General features: G+C 38.2%; 1 protein-coding gene across 1 annotated transcript in view; it reads left to right on the top strand.

The window, feature by feature from the left end:
• LOC149189333 (putative 4-hydroxy-tetrahydrodipicolinate reductase 1, chloroplastic) overlaps window positions 1-22,385 on the top strand; it is a 97,084-nt gene that overhangs the window by 41,205 nt on the left and 33,494 nt on the right. The window contains exons 2-4 of the mRNA XM_089411797.1: window positions 13,626-13,863; window positions 14,150-14,283; window positions 14,423-14,497. Of these exons, the coding sequence (XP_089267923.1) occupies window positions 13,626-13,863; window positions 14,150-14,283; window positions 14,423-14,497 (447 nt within the window). The remainder of the gene's footprint in view (window positions 1-13,625; window positions 13,864-14,149; window positions 14,284-14,422; window positions 14,498-22,385) is intronic.

The following is a 22,385-nucleotide window of genomic DNA, read 5'->3' as shown; positions in this document are numbered from 1 at the left end:
AGAATGGTTACAAGATCATGTTCTTTAATGTAGTGCTCCTGAGAAATGATCTTTATCAAAGGATGATTGCTGATATAGCTCAACAAGGATTTCATAAGGACCCTTTCATGAACAGCTTCTGCAATAATGATCAAGAATCACAAGCTCCCTGTAACTATATGCATGGTCTCTTTTCGGTAGAATCCCATCATCAAACACTCAAAATATCAAGAATATCTTCATCAAGTCAACAACATGTGTTGTTGGCTAGAGGGTTCAGGAGATTTTCAGATTGTATTTGCTTTCTTCTCCATACTTGTGTAACTTTCTTTTCTAGCATGGTTCTAGCTTGAGAAGGTGCCCAAATTAAGTTACAATTACGTGCCATATGACCAATGTTATGACACTTGAAGCATTCTATGTTGTTCATGAATAAGAAGTCATGACTTCTTCCTGCGAAATTGCTTCTTGGATATTGACGGGGATCATTATAAGCCCTACAATCTTTTGCCATGTGTCCAAAGTTTATACAAGAATAACAATAACCAAGAAATAAACTTTGGTACCTGGGAGATGGAGATTTCCTTGATGTACTTCTGAAGCCTTTCTGCCTTGAGATCCTTTGATGATAATTATTGCTTCTCGCATCCTTGACAACATCTACATTTCTTCTTGGAGCGGGATTTCTTCCATTGTTGCCTTGACTCTTCTCCTTGCCTTTGCTGGAACTGGGAGCATCAACATTTCTTTCTGGCTTCCTCACATCCTTTTTGTTTGAAGCATTATCATTCTTGCTTGAGGATTCACCTGCATACCCGAGACCTGATTTATCAAATGGACATCTTTGATGGTTGAGCATGTCATCCAAGGCTTGAGAGCTCTTCAAGGTTTTGTCCATCCCTTCGACCTTTTTCCTAAGGGAGACAATCTCTTCTTCCAATCTTTCGCAATCATTATTTTTCTTAGCAAGTTGTTTCTCAATCTCTTCCTTAATACGTATTGCTTCATTTGCTTCTAATTTAAGGGAGATGATATCTGACTTCATTTTGAAGATTTCTTCATTTTTCTTTGCTAGACTGCTCTCCATTTCTTCCTTGATCCTTGTAGCTTTACATGTTTCGGCCTTGACAAGGTTGATGTTAGATTTTAATTTGAAGATTTCTCCATCCTTTGCTTTTAGTTGACATATCATGGTGTTTCTCTCCTTTTCTGCTTCATCAACCTCTCCTTCTATGTTTGCCAATGCTTGCATTGTCTTCTCAGCTCCTTGTGCTTGTTTCCTTGCTTTTTCTAGTTGTGATCTAAGGGAGGAGACCTCTTCCTTGTATTGACCAATCCTTGCTTCAAGTTTGTTCAAGCTTTTGTGCCTTTGTTCAAGGTGGTTTGACAAGGCATCTTCCCGTTTCTTTGCTTTATCCAATTGATTTGTCATGGATATGACTTCTTCATGATGCTTTCTTTTGCTTTGATGAAATTCCTTCTTAAGCTTGGCAAGCTCTTCATCCCTTTCTTGTACTTGAAGCTTGACAAGGTCAACTTTCTTCCTTGTTTGGTCTTGGTCACCAGCTAGTGCTTTCTTATTAAGTTCCTCGTTTTCCTTTTTCAAATTGATAATCTCTTCCATGGCAGCCATAGGTTTAGCGATGAGATCTTCTACAAAATCTTTTTCATTCTCTTCATCTTCTAGGTCTTCTTTAGCCTTGATGTCATCATTCTCATTTTCAGCTTCTATGATGGGTTCTGGATTTCCTTCTTGGTTTCCATCATCTTCTTGATTGGTGGTCATGGTCAATGCTCCTTTTGAGTGAAGGTCATGAAGTTTGTCCCATATACCCTTTGCTGACGAACATTTTCCTAAATTGTTCTTTATAGAATCTGGTAGCCCATTCAAGATTGCCTTCATTGCTTTTGCATTGTACTCCTTGGATTCTCTATTCATCATGTTATCAATAATTATTGATTCCCATACTTCAATGCCTTGAGTCTTCAAGAAATTCCTCATTCTTGCCTCCCATATATCAAAGTTTCCATTGAACCATGGAGCCTCCACAAATTGATTGACTTCTATTTCAGTGGTAGAGGGAGACACATCTTTAGGAGGATTGGAGACTTTCTTCCTTGGCTTCGCCATTTGTGTTCTAATGATCAACCTTCAAGCTATTAGGCTTTGAGTGAAGGTATTGGCTTTGATACCAATTGTTGGAAATACTGAGAGGGGCGAGAGGGGGGGGGGAGGCGGGTGAATCATTATTCCTTTTCAATTGTTATTTTTACCAGTTAAATCATTTATATTTAGAACACAAAATGAACAATAGGAATAAATGCTTTTATTAATATAATCTTTACGATAAATCAGATACAATATATATAAGGCTCCAACATGTTGCCAAACACCAACTTGGACTTTTTGTGAGGCTCCAACCTCCAGGGCACCAACCCTGTCTTGTCAAGGCACCAACCTTGGATTTAGGAGCACCAACTCCAAGGACACCAATCCTTCCAATTTTGAGGCACCAACCCCAAGGGCTCCAACCCTCTGCTATATATTGTCTGGATATGTTTGGTAGTAATTCTCTGCTCCCAAAATCTTCTTCACTGAATTCTGTCAATCTACAGCTTCACTGTAGTCTCCATGCTACATCATCAATGACAACCTATCTTCATATGAAGGAGTCTTCACAACTCTTCATATTGCCCACACAGAGTCTGCAAAGTTACCTCATGATGATTTCAAATAGCCATCATGATCTCCAATAATGTCTCCAAGATCTGTTGATACTTATCAACAAGATATCTGCGCTAGGCCTCAATGTCTTTTCAAAACAACTCTGTTTCGACCCTCTGTTCTTACTGTCACAGTAACTGCTTCGGGAGTGAGGCTTCAGGAGTAACTGCTTCAAGAATGACTTCTTCAGAGGAGTGACTGTTGCAGTTTCATATTGTGCGTTCAATTAAAAAAAAACAACCCTGCCCTGTTCATACTCAGATAATCTTCTTAGATCCGCAGAGCGTCCTTTTGAACTGTTATCTGAAATCACACCGAAACACAGGTTTGAGCTTTTCAATAAATAACCCAGTCAACAAAATGTTTGACGTTCGGTTTCCTTCTTCCGCTGGACCCTTCAGCTTCCTTCTTCGCTCGTGCTTTGGCTTCCTTCTTCTTCCGCTGGACCCTTAGGCTTCCTTCTTCCACTGGACCTTTTGGCTTCCTTCTTCGATCGCTTGATCTTAGGCTTCCTTTGCGCTCACTCGACCTTCTTCGCTTGCTTGATCTTCGACTTCCTCTGCGCTCACTCGACCTTTCGGCTTCCTTCTTCGCTTGCTTGATCTTCGGCTTCCTTTGCTCTCACTCGACCTTTTGGCTTCCGTCTTCGCTCGCTTGATCTTCGGCTTCCTTTTTCACTTGCTCGACCTTCGGCTTCCTCTAATGAGGTCCCACATCCACGTCATCAATCGCAATCACAACTTTCGGAGGGTCCCGCAATTGCAACTCTTAACATCATCGATGTGACATGGCCGATATTCATACTGCCGATGAAATGGACGCGATATAATATTAAACAGTCGTCAATAGATCCATCGGGTCCATAGCTCCATCGCAATCGGCGGTTTGTCGGGTCCACAAGTCTTATCGCAATCGCAGTTTACCATCGTTACATTTCTTCAAGACTTGCGATATGCGACGGATGCGATATTTCTTTAGGACGTATTATAATGGTGCAGCGGGTCTGCATACATATCGCAATTGGCGGATTTCAATGTGGCAAGGCTTTAAAGAGACTTGCAATGTGGCGGATGCGATATCATCTTAAGGCGTATGTAATGGAACTATCGGGTCCGTATTACATATCACAATCGGAGGTTTTGAGTGGTGGCATAAAATAGAACTGCCGATATGATTTTTGCTGATATTATATACTGTCGAAAGGGTTCCCATGGTTTATTACTTCCTCCGTATTACATATCGCAATTGGAGGATTTCAGTGTAACAACAAGGCTTCAAGACTTGTGATGCGATGGATGCAATATTTCAATAAACAGTTGTTAATAAATCTGTCGGGTACACAGTGTTATCGCGATCGATGGTTTGCAGGACTTCGACTGACACATGGATTAAAAACGACCTTAACCCTCACAGTTGACCGTGATCTAAGGGTTGACTATGAGATTGACGACTAGGATTGAGTGCGGGACTTCAGCCACGATCAAGGAAGTCCGTACTTTCCTACCCCCTCTCTTCTGATAGTTTTCTTCTTTACACCTCTGTTATCGCTGTTGCTCTTTGTTCTTTTGATAACACTTACCCTTGGGCATATGCGATAACTTGCTTCTCCTGCTCCGATGACTTGTTTCTTTGATGACTTTCGATAAACTCTTCATCTTACTCTTTGGCTTCTTGCTCCTAGCGCTTTACTGGATCTACTGCGTCATTTGCTGTTCAATTGACCTCCTATGTCATTTGCTATTCAATTGACCTCCTGCTATTCAATCCACTTGGGTCCTCGATCTCATCATATCATCATATATCAAACTTTCATCACTATGAGCATAATGATCAATGGGCATCAATGGGCAATCATGCATCAAAGAAAACACTGCTATATTGACACCAATGACAACCTAGATTAACAAGATTGAAATGTTTATTGGTGTATCAAGTGTGCTATTGTCAATATTTTATTCACCAAAGGTTATGTGATCTCCACTTGTGTTAGTGTTCCCTTTTCATAGTTGTTGATTGTTTTATTCCACCTTTTTGTTTTGTTAAATGTGGCAATTTGGCATGCTATATTGAGCCGAATCCAAATAATGTTATATTATTAAGACCCCAAGATGTTCATTCTGTTGTTGCCATTTGGTCTATGCAGACCCTCAGAAGTCTGAGAAATCTGGATTCAAAGTAAATATGGATCAGCCAAATGCTGTAGCTCAAAGCATGGGATGTTAGAATGGCCTGAGACACGGGCTTTTTTGGAGACTCTTCAAATTATTTTCAAACTTCAAAGTTACATAGCATGATATAGAATAAACTTGAATATGTGTTGTTTCCTTGTAGCTAATAATTGCGGTGAATATATAAGTTAAAATTGGACGTAATAACCCTGACATACCATCTTTACATGCGAGGCTTGACATATTTTTGCTAGTTCCAATATCAAAAGGAAAACTGATGTTTTTCTTCTAGAACTCTACTACATCTTGATGCTTTGCTCGTTTGAAAATTGAACTTGTAGATGTGCATTTGATTCCTTCCCTAATTCACCCAGTATGTTTTTGTTGGCCATACCAACAATTTAACTATGTATAAGTTACTATAGAGCTTGTTGTCGCACAGAATGTCTAGGCACTGCGACAACGGCTCAGATTGGGGGCTGTCACCTTGATCCCCAATCTCTCCGTTTAAGTTGTTTCCTAACAGCAGGGTAAGGGGGGTAGACCCTACGAAAATGAAATGAAGGAGAACTAGTTGGGAATCAACCAGTTTGGGAGACACAGTTAAGCGACCAAGAACTTGATTTTAGATTTAGCAAGACTTATAGAATTCGATTATATTTAAACAATTGATACCAGTGCCTTATGGAGTCAACTATCTTGGTATGAAATTTAGGACTAAGTAATTGATTAGCAAATGCTACTTAGATGAATAACTATCTTATATGAAGTGAAAATCCTAAAACTAATGTGAGATGCAGGAATCTTGGTTAATTTTCATTAAATGTCTATCTAAGTTTTAACCCTTCGATTCTTTCTATATTGAGCCTGATTCTATAGTACGTCGTAGAGAGAACATAAGGTGAAGCACACTAAGGTGTGATTAACGATACCTCTCCTGAAAATCTAACATACCTGGTGCCTCTGGTGCTGTAGAGAGCTGTGGCTTTGACGACTGCAAGGCCACCGTTTTAAGTACTATTAAAAGTAGGTTTCTCAAGCAAAGATGGATGGGTACTTATCATTCTATCGACCAAGCTTATGCTTGGAAGTAAATTTTAATTATGCAGAACTAACTTAATATGCAAATGCACGAGATGATTAGAAGATGAGATGAAGTTAGATTCAATGGTTGAAAGTGCTTATGTCGTGATCTATCAAAGCCCTTAATCACCAAAATGAAATGTTCACTTCACTAGACAAAGACTGAAAGATAAACTTCTCAGCAATATCACAATTAAACCACAAGCTTATTTCAAATCTTTTTAATACAATTATAGCTCAAAGAGAACAAAAACTTCTTCACAATTTAATATCAATGCCAATAATAGCTCAAATATACTTAGTTTAAGAAACAAAAGATATGCAATTTACCACAGTTTCATGAAAGAGTACTTAAAAATTACTTGAAGAATTCTCAAAAGTTTAATAGGCAATAAATATTCAATAATTCAAGTAATTAAACCACACTTAGAATTACTTTAACGACGAGCAATCTCAATAGATGTCAAATATAAAAAAATGTTCAAAACCTTAGCATGCAAAATACTTTAGCAACTAAATTTCGAAAATTTATTACCATGTAGAACCATGAAATTCAAATGCTAAACACTTCAAACAACTCCGGATTAATTTTTTTTTCTTAAGTGACCCAAATCCAGAAAAATTTATTGTTTTCCTATAGTCAAAATTTAGAGATGATTTAAATGATATTTAAATGTGTCTTGACTATAGAGAAATTTAAAAGTTTTCAAACACCGCAAAATTTTCCTTTGCCTTTTTTTAAGTGCCAAACTCCTAACACAAAAAACCACAAAAGGAAATTTAGATTAAAAAATTTAATTATTCCTTTGGCAAATTTAATGTGATAAAGTTCATGAATGAAGAAAAAATTTAAATGTGGCAAATATAAGAAAAAGGCTTAGTTAATTAAAATTTTGATGGGCCAAAGACCACATAAAAATTTAATCTTGAAATATTAAAGGCTCCCCTTAAAAAATTAAAAGCCACAAATGAAAAATGAAAAATTCTTTTAAAGTTAAAAAAAAAATGAAAAGCAAGTTCATAAAAAAATAAAAAAACGAAATTTTTAAATTTTTGTTTTTATCTAAAAAAAAACCAAACAAAATCAAAATGATATAAAAATTCAAAAGAAAAAGGAAAAGCAAACAGATAATTTTTTTTTCGATTTCTAAAAAGAAATAAAAATTTGAAAAAAAAATTAAAAAAAATCAAACTTTAAAAAATCGAAGTCACAAAGAGAAATTAAAATCGTAAAGGAAAAGAGGAAGAGATGAGTGTAGGGTTTTGCAGGTCGACGACGGCGGAAGAAAGATGTAGGTCGAAGGATGGACGCGGAAGAATGGAGCGGGCAAAGAAGAATGGAGGACGAGCAAGCAAATGGCAACAACTTGGACAAAGGAGAAGCTTGGACGCGGAAGAAAGTTGAGTGCAAGTTGGATGGCAGCGAAAGAGCTCAAAGGAAGTTCGCGGGGAGAAAGGAGGACGCAGACAACAAGATGAAACCGATGCATAGGGTAGCAATAGGTAAAGAACGTAGGCAACAAAGGAAAACTGACGACGCCAGATAGAGAAGAAAGGCAACGAACATAAAAACAAGGGTTGAGAGATACTGAATGAAAGAAGAAAAATGCAACAATAGAGGGTTGTGATTTGGCGGCAAGGGAAAAGAAGGCTGCTGGAGGAAAAAAGAAAAGAAAAACGCAGCAAAAGGAGGAAGAAAAAAATCAATTTTTTCCAGAGAGGAGAAAAATGCAGCAGAAAATGGTAGCCCAAGAATCCCAGAAATTTATAAAAAAAATATATATATATATTTTTTTTGCCCAGAATTTTAAATTTTAAGCCAACATATTTCTGCTTTGAAGTTTGCTCTTAGAAAAACTTCAGATCTGAATTTGAAACCCTTGGACTGAAAATAATTTTGAATAATGTCCCTGCAAAATGGTATTGAGGCTAGATCTTGCCCTCCAGGGTCTAGATCTGGCTTCAAATTAAACTTCTCTTTCAGATTTGCACTTGCAAAACGAAAACAAAAATACCCAAAACCCAAATATAAAACAAAATGAATAAAAACCCCAAAACCCAAATTAGAAAATTTCCAGATCTATATAATTTTTTTTATAGATTTATAACAAAAGTTGCAGATCTATCAAATTTGAGGAGTATGAGTCCAACTCCACTCCCAGATCTGATAATCGAAGGCTCTTAAAAGCCAGATCTATCAATTTTTCCAAAAAAATATTTAAAAGCTTTAGAATTTTTTAGGTACTAGCCCAAAAACACCCTTCAGAAAAATAATTTATCGTTAGATAAATCCTGGAGCTTATATGAGGTAGGCTCATTAGAAAATATATGCTGAGAGTTGGCTGGTCCAATCGAGGACTATCTACAAACACTCAACGAAAACTAGAGAGATCTCCTGCAAACACTAGATCAACCATCAAACCGGGTAGAGAAATAGAACAACAATTAAATTATGAAGAAATAAAGATACTTGCTACTTCGATCAAAATTAAAAATGTTACCGTAGATCCAACAAACTGAATAAGGTACCTGTATTCAAATTATTCTAAGAGAGCTATTGATTGATAGTTTTCACATAATATTAAGCAGGGATTAAAACAATGTTACCATAAATTCATGAAGAGGAACACCACCGCATGTTGAAACTCCAAAGATTTTTGCATTAATTCAAAAAAGTAAACAAGAGAGTTTGAGAGCTTAATACACGATTCAAAGATCGGATGAAAAACAAACTGACACCGACCTCTAATTTATAGGTAAAATCTCCAATAGCTAGTTGGCTTGATCCCTGTCAAATTAATCTCGAACGGTCAAAAAGATTTAATTAATATTTAATTATCACCGTCAAAATTATTTATTTTTCGAGGAAAAATCGAAATTTTGATTTAATTGATTTTTAATTAACTCAAAATTAATTATTTTGAGTTAATTTCCTCAAAAAATTAACTTTGACTTAACCACCAATGCCCAAGGGTCTGAAATTTCTTGATTTCTTCAATATTCCCTTGGTCAGGGACCTCCAAAAATTAACTTCTTTAAAATCCACAAATTTCACCATTGGAGAATTAAATTTTACCTAGAACACAAAATTAATTAAATTTCTGGCTTAGGATTTTAATTTAATTTTGCCAGAAAATTTAATTAATTGACTTATGAGAGGATTAATTATTTTTCCAACCCTCTAATGCCATGGTGTCTACTTATGAGAGACCATGCACTAAATATTTTTTACATCAAGATTTTCCAGTTTAATACATGGAGGGGGAAAACCCGTTCATTATAAACCCTAAAAAAAACCCATTTCTGCGACACAAATTATAATCCAGTAGACCAAGTGACTTGTAATAAAATAATCTAGCTGATTAGCTAAGATTATTCTCAAATCACTTTTACATAGACTCGATCTAAAACATTAGGACTTGCCTAAGGTCTTAGCGACAAAATCCATTCTAGCTTTGGGGTAAGAGTGGAGGAAAAAACTCTGTCGATCATTTGTGTCTAGAGACAGATGAATCAGTGAGATAAAAAACTTCTTAAAATGGAGATCTTCACCAAAACCATAGGTTTACCTAGGCTGTTACATACAGACATGGTCATACTAGGATTATTTACATTATACATATGCAGAATGGGTTGACATCTTTACAAAACTGCCCACTGATGATGAAATCTGAAAGGCGCGAACACTAGAACATGATAGATCCCTTTTGCAAAAAAATGGGTGTACTACTATGGGGTTGTTGACACAAAGTGGTCAACAGAGCTTTAAATAGAGTTCAAGATTGAAAATCACCTTATCTGATATGCCAACCTGTAGTCTTATAGAGTCTAGACTAGCGTAGATCCATGTTAACTTGGGATCCATTAAGTGGTGACAGGGTTAAAAGAAATTTGAGGTATATCTGTAGATTCTCTTTTGATTCCTGTTGGTGCTTAATAGATCCAGTTGGATATGGATCTATCTTAAGAAACCAGATTCGTCCTCCCCCTCATGTTTCGAATCTCACGTGTCAGACACAATTCTCGAGGGACACATATCTGATTCGTGGCTCAAGCATGTCCTAACACGTGGGATTCGTGTGCCAAGCGAATTGAATTCGACTTGCCAGCGAATCCCTATTTTAGGACACATGTCCCTTTGAAAAGAGTACCACGGGTCTTTAAAAGCCCGATTTGGGCCAATTTTTTCCTCATTCTTATGTGTCTCTCTTGCTATGGGTGTGTGGGAGCGAATAGCAAAGGCTTTGGGTGCATTTTGGAGGTGATTCAAGCAATCGGTAAGTGCATTTTGCTTCTATTCTTTTTTCCATTTTTGCTACAACAATTTGCCTTTCCATTTTGTTTAAATGCTAGTGCATTTTTGTTTTTTACAACATTCATGGCTCAATCAAGGACAATAGGGAAGGGGCAAAAGAAGGGGAAGAATGTCCTCATTGGTGATGCCCCTCCTTTTTCAGTTTCATTAGGGTCTGCAAGTGTTCCCTCTGTTGGAAGTGGGGTTGCAACAACAACTTCAAGTGTTGAAGGCAGAATAAATTTAGAAAGACAACAACCTCAAGAAAGTAAATATCCCTTGTGGAAGTATGGCACAAGAGATCAAGGGCTAGGCAACAAGTTAAAAGGAGGAGGCAATGTTTTTTGGACATGCAAATATTGCAACAATCAATTCAAGAGCACTTATTTCTATGTGAAAGCTCATTTGTTGGGCTTACCAGGTTGTGGAATTGGAGCATGTGCAAATGTGTCTGTAGCTAAGAAGAAAGAAATGGAAAAAGAGGCCAATGCTGGTGTGGCAAAGGTGGTTGCATCATCTAGAAATAACAAGAACAAGGATCCCCTTCAATTCTTGAGGAAAAGCAACAACAAATTTCCATTTGAGAGTTTTGGTGGGGGTGTAGGTCAAGCAACAAAAAGAAAGGCAGTGGCACTTGCTCCAATGGACAATATATTTTAGAAAGAGAGTTAGGAAGAGCTTGATATCACCATTACCTTCTTTTTCTATTTGAACTTCATATCATTTAATGTTGCACGATCACCTTTATTTATTGAGATGTGCCAAGCTTTAACTCAAGGGGCTCCATCAGGGTATGTGCCTCTTGGGTCAAAGAAGCTTAGAACCATATAGTTGACTAAGGCAAAGAAAGAGGTTGACAAAATGCTTGAGCCTATTAAATCAACATGGCCAAAATTTGGGGTTAGTATGGTTTATGATGGATGGACAAATGCAACACGCCACCCACTCATCAACTTCATGGTGTCTTCTTTGAATGGACCAGTTTTCTTGAAATCAGTGGATGCACTTGGAAAATACAAGGGTGCACAATATATGGGTGAGTTGTTCATTAAAGTTGTTGAAGATGTAGGTGTTGATTCTTGTGTGCAAATTATTACAGACAATGCACTTGTTTGCAAGGCTGTTGGCATGATTGGGGAAGCTAAATATCCACAAGTATATTGGACATCTTGCATTATCCATTCCTTGAATTTGGCACTTAAAACTATTGCTTCTGATGTGCCTTGGATTGGAAGTGTTATTGAGGATGCACGACATATCCGCAACTTTGTACAAAATCATACTAATGCCCTCACAATCTATAAGGAGTACACCCATCTATCATTGTTGAAGATTGCAGATACACGGCTTGCCTCTTCAGTCATCATGCTGAAGAGGTTGAGGAAGGTCAGGACCACTCTTGGGGCCATGGTTATTTCAAAGTGTTGGTCTTTTTGGAGAAAGATAGATCAAGTAACCTAAAAAAGAGTCAAGGACACAATGTTAGATGATGCTTGATGCGAGAGGGTAGATCTCACTACTAAGATCATGGACCCTATTATTGCTTTACTACGATTTATAGATACAGACCAACCCATCCTAGGAGAGGTTTATGAGGGATGAGATTCCATGATTGAGTCTGTGAGGACCATTATTTTACAGAGTGAGTGCCCTGAGTATGAGACATGATCAAAGGCCTTCTTCACCACCATATAGGATATTCTTGTCAGCGGGTGGGACAAGAATTGCACACCTTTGCATTGTTTGGCTCACTCATTGAATCCAAAATACTATAGCCATGAGTGGCTTAATGGTGGACCTTCCCACATATTCCCCCTTCACATGGATGGTGAAATTTCACAAGGGAGGAATGATGCATTGAGGCAGATATTTCAGGATAGAGCATCCCTTGATGAGGTGGAGGATGCCTTTGTAGAGTTTTCCATTGGCACTGGGTGATTTGCAGGCTATGATGTGATTAGAGACAGGGGGGCTAAGAAGCCCTATTCTTGGTGGGAAACTCATGGGGCAACATGCCCTCCTCTACAACAGTTAGCCATGAGGCTCCTCTCTCAGGTTACTTCATCCTCTTGTTGCGAGAGGAATTGGAGCACATATGGGAATTTGTATAGTGTGAAGAAGAGCAGGTTTGAGCATTCCAGGGCAAAGACAATGGTATATGTGCACGCCAACCTTCGTCTCATTTGCAGGCAGAGGGGTGAGTGGTTGAAGGGAAAGACAAAGATATGAGATGTCTTTCTTGATGATATGGGTTTGGACAACAATGCTGAGTTGGCATTGGCCAACTTGGATCTTAATGAGCCAATGCTAGAACATATCACTTTTGATGATGGTGATAGTCTTGAGGGGTCATCCTCCACACCAACAGATGTAGAGATTAGATTGGATATAGAGGAGGAGGATGTAAAGGAGAGCAATGGTGACCATGACAATGATGCTGAATTTGAATTTGATGATGATGATTGATGAGCTACCTACTACCTTGTAGTTGTTTTGTATTTGCTATTTCTATTTGCCATTGGCATTGCTAGTCAGGAGTCCTTAGGACTCAATACCTATGTAACACATTTTGATTTTGATGACTTAATGAGAAAACTGCAGTTTCTTGTCTTTCTCCTATTGGATTATCAATGAATCTGTCACGATTATACAATGTATTTGTATGCATAATGTTACAACTTACAAATTTACAATGTAGAATCTAGATCTATGTCTGAATTTGTATCATGAATGAGAATTTGTGTAATATGAAATCATTGAAATATCTATTTAGTATGATATATATATTTTAATATAATAATATATAACGTGTACTACGTGTCCTGTTCCGGGGGGTCTATGTGCCCATGTTGGACACTCGAATTTGCGTGTCCCGCGTGTCTCGTGTCCCAGTGTCAGGTGAATTAGGGATCTATGCTAGTTTTATAATTGTTTTTGAAATCTGGTAAACTAGAGAAATGAGAGATGGGATACTTTTTTTTTCTTTCTAATTTGCTTATTTAACATTAGCACACACAAAGACACCTAAGCCCCCCATCCGGGCTGTAGAATACAACACTTCTCTTAGTACAACCACCTGATTAGTGTTCTTCCCTTAAACCAAGTCTCAAATAAACACCTGGGGTTTGCATTATTTGAATCTATTGAAAGCATACTTTTGGGATGGCTGTTAAAGTTATTTGTTGAGATTAGTTATGTAAAACATGGAGGAAAGTTGACTTGCCAAAAAGCCTTTGCTCAAACCTTCAACTGTGGGGAGCCTTTTTGAAAATCTTTACTCCATGTTTTTATAGTTTTTGATAACGTTTTTGGAATTGATTCTGTAACAAGTGTAAGATTTTTTTTGAATATTTCTGTGGGATTAATTATATGACAGGTAAATGGGTGTGCTGGTAACATGGGCAGAGCAGTGGCAGAAGCAGCCCTTATTGCAGGCCTTCAGCTTGTTCCTCTGTCTCTCACGAGTCCTGATCTAAAAGATCAAAAGGTCCATATAGGAGACATGGAAGTTGATGTACGCAGTGCATCAGAAAAAGAGGCTGTCTTTGATTCCGTCCTTCAGAAGTATCCTGATGTAGTTGTAGTAGATTTCACGGTCCCTTCTGCTGTTAATCGTGAGTGAAATTTAATTTATTCTCTCTTAAATTGTTTTAAGTATGTAGGTTAGCATCGGAAACTTTCATCAGATAAAGGGACATATTAAGTGTTTGCTATCAAGTTACTCATGGTATGCTTTAAATTGCAATATCTCCCTTTCAAAGCTTTATTCTGAAACATAAGGAGTTAGTAAAGACATTGTTCGTAGATACAGAGATTTGAGGCTATAGCACATGGTTAGTAATTTCTCAGTTAAAATTTAGTCAACTGACACAATCTATGTTCTTACCATCCAATGTGTAGAAAACGCTGAACTTTACTGTAAATTAGGTGTTCCATTTGTAATGGGCACCACTGGAGGAGACCGTGAAAAGCTATATGACTTGGTACAGAAGTCTAATAACTATGCTGTCATTTCACCGCAGATGGGAAAACAGGTAATTGCCTATCCAATATACTAGATTATTTATTTATTTATATCCATAAATTTGTTTTATTCTCATGCATTTTAGTGAAAATATTGCATTTGCATTTGAATGTTGCTTTCTTAATAATAGTTTGTTATTGTTTCTTTAGGTGGTTGCATTCCAGGCAGCGATGGAGATAATGGCAGAGCAGTTCCCTGGGGCCTTTTCGGGATATACACTTAAGGTTTGTCTATTCGTCTCTGTCTGCTTTCCACACTCTTATAAATATTTGTATATGATTGTGTGCCCTTTTCACTAAGTATTTATTTCTGTTTGATATCAAATTTTCTCTCTTTAAAGCATTGTCTGTTTTGTTCTGCATGCATATATATACCAAGTTTCTATCTATATCAGCTTTGTGTAAAGATTGATGGAATTATGTCTGTGGTGTTTTAACCTGGCTCTCTGATAAGATGGCAATTTTTTTTGACAAATTGGACAATTTGCTTGATCAATTTCTTATTGAAAGACCACAATGTGTCACTGAGGGTTTGATAGTCTGTATGGAAAAGCTCTCAACATATGTCATTCCATTACCATAGTGTATGGCTACTTTTGACAACTGCTCCATCTAAGATTGTCTGCTCAATCTGGTGTCCTTGCAGATAATCTGCTGGTGATAAAAGGTCTTGAGCAGCTTCCTCCACAATGTCCATATCTATTACTTTATGCAGAAAATGCTGTAACTAATAGATCAAGTCAGACTTATGAAAATTTTATGAACTTAAGAAATAAGCAACCCCCATAGCACATAATAGTGGTGGATATGGAGATTTGAATGTTCATTTAAATATCAACTGTGATGTAAATGACCCCATTAACTATCAAGATAAAAGTGTTTTTGTTTTTTTCACAGAGAAAAAGTGTAATGTATTAATTCAAAAAGGAGAATTACATAACATTTTGTACTTATGCCTGTAGCATAATACCTTACTGACAGCCATAAATTCATATTTCTAGTGCTGAAGACTGCTCCACCATTATCTTTAAAACTCAAAAAAACTGCCAACATAGGTCGATACTGATTGGCATGTACGCCATTAGAAATACTATCATAGATCATTTTATCGGATACATACAAGGATACCCCATCCAGGTCCAGAGTCCAGACTACATCACTAACAGATAAAAGCAGACATAAACAGCAAATGAGGTTGACAGAAAACGACAGAAAATAGAAAGGAGGACAGACAGACCAAACTCGTTTTTTCTCTTCTTGCATCTTGATCAAACCATCTTTTGCACTCCAGCTTTCAAGAGAATTGGGTTTTTGGCATTGAGTTCTCTGAATATATGTGTTAAGGAGACGGGCAAATTTGCTTTTCATATCAGAGATCTGATTCATGATTTCTTGAAGGCTGACATTCTGAAGAATAAGCTTGCCATTTAACCAATTCACAGTAATTTTAGAGTCACCATAAACTGTTAAATATCTATGAAAGTCTGCAACTACTTAGATAAATAACTGAAAACTGAATCTAGTTAACTTTCACCAAGATACATAATTTCTTAACAATTCATCAGCAGCGGAATAAAAACACAGAGATAAAAAAACATCACACAAATTGACACATTCATTTTTCTCAGGAAACCCAACAGGGAAAACCTGCTTGCTTGATGTGGTATTTTATTGATTGTCTTGGAGCAATTGAATCTATTGCAAAGCAATTTGTCTCTCTTGACAAAGCGTTCTGCTTCTCTTACAGATCTCAGCCAATATGGTTGATCTCGGCTGGCCTTGATCACTGCTTGATCTCGGCTCTCTAGCTCGCAATAAATCCTCTGCTGTCTCCTTGACTTGCTCTGCAAACTCTGCTCTCTTGATTCAATCCTGCTCCTCCTTCCTTGCGCACTTGGCACCCCTAAATCCTTGCCCACTTCTCCTATTTTCTTGCGCACTTTAGGTCTTATTTTCTAGCGCACTTTCTGCCTCCTATTCTTTAGGACCCAACTCCTATTTATTGTGCACAATCACCTCCTAAATCCTTGCGCACTTGTTCCCCTATTTCTTTGGAAACAATTCCTGCACTCTCCACAATCAAGGCTCCTCTCACAAACTCGTGAGCTGTCTTGTCACACAAACCTTGTGCACAAAACTTATCAGTTCTTTGTGTTTTTGTCCTCCTCTTTATAGGCCCAATTCGAACATGCAAGGTGGCTTAGTTCTATTTTAGAAGTTGAGTTTTGATTGAGAGCTAACTGAGAGTTCTTCTTGTCCTTTCTCCAATCAACATTGGAGTTCTTAACTCGTTCTCTCTCGAATCAACACTAGAGACTAACTCATTCTTCCTTCAATCAGGCCTGGAGACTAACTCGTTCTAACTGAACTTGTAATTGCCACCTCGTTTTGTAGTCAAACTGATAAAGACTCCACTTAAATGAAGCTCCAACTCTATGCATGCTAACTTGATGATTATTCCAGTAAACTGGAAATAACTCATCCTAATTGAAGTCTAACGCATGAGGACACTTTGAGGTCTTTGTTGGCTAACGCACAAGCCAGAAGACCTTGCTCGCTACATTTTCAACATAAACATATAGATTGCTCACATTTTTCTCTATTGCAGTTTTAAGAAGGGTTGTTATGGCCAATAATCTAGCCCAACTATTGGTCCCAAAACCTAGGCCCGAAAAGGAAGAAATACAGTGAGAGGAATTAAAAAAAGGATGCATCCTGTTGTCCCACATTTCCCGGGCTTGTCCTGGGAAGCACCCTTGAAGAAGCCTGAAGGGCTGGATTCATCTATAACCAAAGAATCAATTTAGTGCTTATGGGATTCCCTCACATTATCATTGTAATCATTGTTGCCTCAAAGTCTAGCAGGCCTTGTGAGAGGCCTCACAAGTGAAAGGCTAGACCTTGTTGCAACAATGAGGGAGATAGCCCAGAGTTGCAAAAACTGCCCACCCTAGTTCAAGAGACGGATTTTCACCCCAAATAGATTTGTGGGTGATCCTTGGGCATAATCACTGTTCAAAAAATTGGAACCCCATTTTTTCCCCTTTTTCATGGTTTTGGGACTTTCGGAACCATGACAATTCTGAACTGCGGTTTAGCAAGCTCAAACGTCGGTTCTGTACGCTTGAACCGTCGTTCCACCACAATTCCTAAAACCACGTGCACAATTCCACGAGCCTTTTTTTTTTAATTCTGGAATTTTCACACTGCTATGTGAGAGGCCTCAAAGTCTAACAGGCCTTGTGAGAGGCCTCACAAGTGAAAGGCTAGACCTTGTTGCAACAATGAGGGAGGTAGCCCAGAGTTGCAAAAACTGCCCACCCTGGTTCAAGAGGCGGATTTGCACCCCAAATAGATTTGTGGGTGATCCTCGGGCATAATCAATGTTCCAAAAATTGGAACCCCATTTTTTCCCTTTTTTCATGGTTTTGGGACTTTCGGAACCATGATGATTCCGAACTGCAGTTTAGCAAGCTCAAACGGCGGTTCTGTATGCTCGAACCGTGGTTCCACCTCGATTCCTAAAACCACTCGCACGATTTCACGAGCCTTTTTTTTATTCTGGAATTTTCAAACTGCTATGTGAGGAACCATGCTTTCCGGACACTCTCTTGATGCTCCCTAGACGCTTCCTAGATGCTCCCTAATGGTAATGTTAAGTTCTTAAAGTAAAATGATGAAATTAATTAAATTTTTAATATTACCATGAAATGGCTCAGGATGTTTGAGAGTGGTTCCAACCTCATTGGACTTCATATGGAGAAAAGATAATTTCATAACCCATTTGAAATTTAGCAGACTTAACAGTTTTCAGGATTTCAAGATCAATGGGATTGTGGCATTTCGTTAGATTATATAATGTATGAGGGTCTGTGATTGGCATTTAATCAAGAGCACCAAGCCCTGTATGTACCTCGGTGTTGGTGGTGTTGATTGTTGAACTCCTTTGTCATGGCCTTAGCATAAATGTACCCTCCACTCAAATCAAAATCATTGATCAGACATGTTAAGCTTTTTCTACCATATTATAAGACTTGGATTAGGTAGTTTGATCAAAATTTGGCAATGTTGACTAATATCCCTATATAAGATAAGATAAGTGTTGAAAATTGACAGCTAAGGGATGAATTTCCTTGCATAAAATCTCCTTTCTAACTATTCTAGAGTGACTTTAAAAAAATAAAAAGTAATGTTTATCATCTCAAGCATGACTTTCCAAAAATAGTAAATCACCTCGCTTCAATTGGTAATCAAGTATAGATGATGGAAAATCACTTAACTTATTCTTATCAATCTTAATTATTCAATTTTTACTTAATCATCAATATTATCATTATTATGATACTATTATATTATTATTAAAAAGAAATTCAAGTCATTCAATCATGGGACTTAATCATGTCATATGTAACTCTCCTCAATTAATGCATAAGTTGCTCTTTCTCTTACTTAATGGATACATTACACTCTCTACACACTCATTAAAAGCATGGCATATTCCTCTTATGCACTCATTAAAGCATTTCATAAAAGATTCCTCTTATGCACTCTTTAATGCATATGTTACATTCTCTCCTTTATGGCATAAGTTACTAAGACATGCATTTCTCTCCTTAATGGCATGAGTTACACTCCCTAATTGGCATATGTAACTCTCCCTCAAGGCATGTGAGTTACTCCTCCTTTATGATTCAAAATCCTTGCTCCTCCTATATATATGTGCCTCTCATCGTCTCTTCTCAAAAGAAGGATTCAAACTTGAGAGAGAGTTGGAGAGACTTGAAAAAGAGTGTGAGAGAGAGAGAGACTTGGAGAGTAAGAGAAAAACTTGAAGGTTGATTCAGTGTTTGCATCAACTGCTGCTACCAGTGACTTTCATGCTACAATGTCGCTGCCTCGCTTGCACACTTAGGTTAGTGTGGGAAAAATACTCAACCCCACAAGGTGTGTTCTGAGTGGCAAACTCAGAGAAGGGGCTGTCACCTAATCCCAACTCTCTTTGTTAGAGCTCTCTCCTAGTCAAGCTAAGGGGGATGGTCCCTAAGAATGATTAGTAAAGTGGAATTTGAGGTTCTATGAGACTTAAGGTTAATGGAACTACTTCTCAAAGATAACTTGATTCAAGATATAAGCAAGCCTGTAAATGTATGAACAATATAAGAATATATTCAATGATGATGCATATGACATTCAAGAATAAACAGTACAAATCAATGCCTTGTTAATGATTGCCCAAATGTAAATAACAAGTACTTTGTTAAAATTGGCAACTAGTGCCAAACTCCATGTGGGTCGTCTTATTTATGGTAGCTTATATTTTTCTTGGATTCCTCTCTTCGAGAGGTGTAATATTGATCTAAAGATCATCTGATTCCGACATGTATTTATGGAGATATGAATTTATTTATATTATTTGATAATTTGTCAAGGTCAGCCAGCAACCAAATAACCCCCAGCTCAACCTCAACATTGCATTTAAATAGAGGAGGCCTCAAGTCATTTGTCACACACATCTCTTATGATCTCTCTCCACTCGTTTGGGTTTGGTGGAAAGAGAGGTCTTGAAGGAGACATAGACGCAATCACAAAGGAACACTGGCTGCAGTCATGAAGGAAGACCTAGCCGCAGTCTTGAAGGAGCCCTAGCCGCAGTAAAAGGCATCCCTAACCGCAGTCAAAAGGAGGCTTAACCACAACAAGGGAGAGGCCTAAAGACGCAATCAAGAGAGGCCTAAAGACGCAGTCAAAAGAGAGCTCCAATACGCAGCAAAAGGAGATCCTAAGACGCAGCTAAAGGAGACCCTAAGCCGCAGTCAAAAGAGAGCTCCAATATGCAGCAAAAGGAGACCCTAAGATGCAGCTAAAGGAGACCCTAAGCTGCAGCAAAAGGAACCCTAGTTGCAGCAAGAGAAGGAGCCTTAAGGCAAGAAAATGGATCTTTGTTTTAGGGTTGCAAGTTAGGGCTACTTCAGCAAGGAAGGGAAGGATGTTAGGGTCATTCTTATGATTGTCTTGAAGGAAAAATGAACCAGCATTAAGGCCGCATTAAGGAGACTAATTCTGGGCTGTTTGTAAGAGCATTTGTGGCAAGCTTCACCTCTGTTTTGGGCAGCAGATTGCATAGGAAGGATTGCAAGGAGAAAAAGCCCTAAACAGTGGGTTGCTAGGTGAGTATAGGGGCTGGTGTTAGCCCTATACTCCTGCGTAGGACAACAACAAAGAGGAGGGACCAAGCCGCAATGTTAGAAGGTTGTTTGGGTGCATGCTTTAGGGCTGGTGCAGGCTGCAGCATACCATGATGCCCTAACCAGTAATGCAGCAAGTGAAGGATGGTCTTGTGGAAAGCCACTGTACTCTAGGTGATTGGTGGAGCAGTTTTAGGACTATCATCTGCTACATAGAAATCTTCAGTCCTTGATGCCAAAACTGTAATTTCATTGACTCATCCTCATGGTTAAGATCTATGATGTTTGCTCTCCTATTTGGCAAGTCATTGACTTTAAATCATTGTACTCTATCTCTATCTCTCTGCTGAACTATTGAAGACTAAAGAAGATTTGATCAAGGGTTTCCCCACATTGGGGTTTGTCCCTGGTTGGTGCCACATCTTGTGTCCTCTTGTCTTGGCTTGTCTTCTACTGTTTATGTTTATGTTCTATGTGCATTTTACTATCATGCTGATGTGATTGCTAATCTGGATATTGATATTGAGCTAATAAGAAAATTGAAGTAAATTTATCTAAGCATAGAACATACCAAAAATTAACATGGTATCAGAGCTGAGGTGAAGACAAAGCCCAAGCAAGAGTGAAAGAGCAATCACCGAAGACAGTTGGACAAGGTCAAAGGCTCAATGGGTTCCTCATCCCACTTCCCAGCTGAAGACAAGCTCCGTGAAAAGTCTGGCTATCACGGATGGAAGACGTCTTGATCTAACATTGGAAGAACAAGAAGTGCTGGATTATGTGAAGGGTAAAATCCCCGAGCCTCCATCAAATGCACTGGCTGCTCCAAAGAACAAGTACACCAAGGGTGAAGTCAAAGCGAAGAAGATTATCAGAGATTCCATTAACAAGCGTCTGGTGGCCTACATCTCCGATCTAAACACCTCCAAGGAGATCTATGATAGATTGGTAGGTATGTTCAAGGTTAGTGATGCAAATCAAATTTTGTTCCTCAAAAATAAGTTGAAGAATATTAAGAAGGGCAAGGACGAGGATATTCAATCCTACTTCTTAAGGATCACTGAGATCAAGAATGATCTTCTATAGATTGGAGAAGTCATTCCTGACAGGGAACTTACTATCACTACTCTTGGAGGACTCCCACCCGAGTGGTATATATTTAGAACCATTATTCTCAATAATGATCGAATTCCAGGGTTTGAAGAATTGATGTCGAGATGCATTCAAGAAGAAACTAGGATGGTGGAGCAAGAAATGCCTTCTAATAGAGGCAACCCTACTACTTTCTCCGCTCATGCCAAAAGGAGAAATAATGCAGGGTCCAAAGGTCACTTCAATGGAAAGCTCGGATCTATGGGTGGAAGGAAGGGTAGGTCTTTTGTTTGCAATAAGTTTGGCCACTATGCGAGGGAGTGTCCAAATAGAAGGGATGCATCACATGACGATGATCACAATCATTCCAGGGGCAACTTCAATAACAATGAACGAAGGAATGACAAGTACAATGGCAAAGGAAAAAGGAATGCAGGACATCAAGGAAATGGTCGACCCTCCAAGAAAGCAAGGAACTCCAAGTATGAAGAATCAAATGTTGTTTCTGATAAACAAAATGAGTATTGTCTTATATCAACCCTCTCCTCTACCTCTCCTACGGACACTGGGAAATTGGCTTATTGATAATGGTGCTTCAAGGCACTTCACCAGATACAAGGAAGCGCTCTCTAATCTGATAGAGAAGGAAACAAACTTTAGAGATTATTCTTGGAGACGATGCCAGCTATCCCGTAAAGGGTGTAGGGAATGTTACTCTTCAATTGAATCAGGGTAACACGATTCATTTACAAGAAGTTCTATATGTACTTGATCTCAAGAAGAACCTGGTGTCCATTTCGGCAATGGAAGACAAAGGTTACAAGGTGGCATTCATC

Source organism: Pinus tabuliformis, chromosome 3_1 (assembly GCF_031772625.1).
Source record: "Pinus tabuliformis cultivar Carrire ecotype Pingquan chromosome 3_1, CPIR1, whole genome shotgun sequence".
Classification (NCBI taxonomy): domain Eukaryota; kingdom Viridiplantae; phylum Streptophyta; class Pinopsida; order Pinales; family Pinaceae; genus Pinus; species Pinus tabuliformis.
This window is presented reverse-complemented; position numbering and strand designations above follow the sequence as displayed.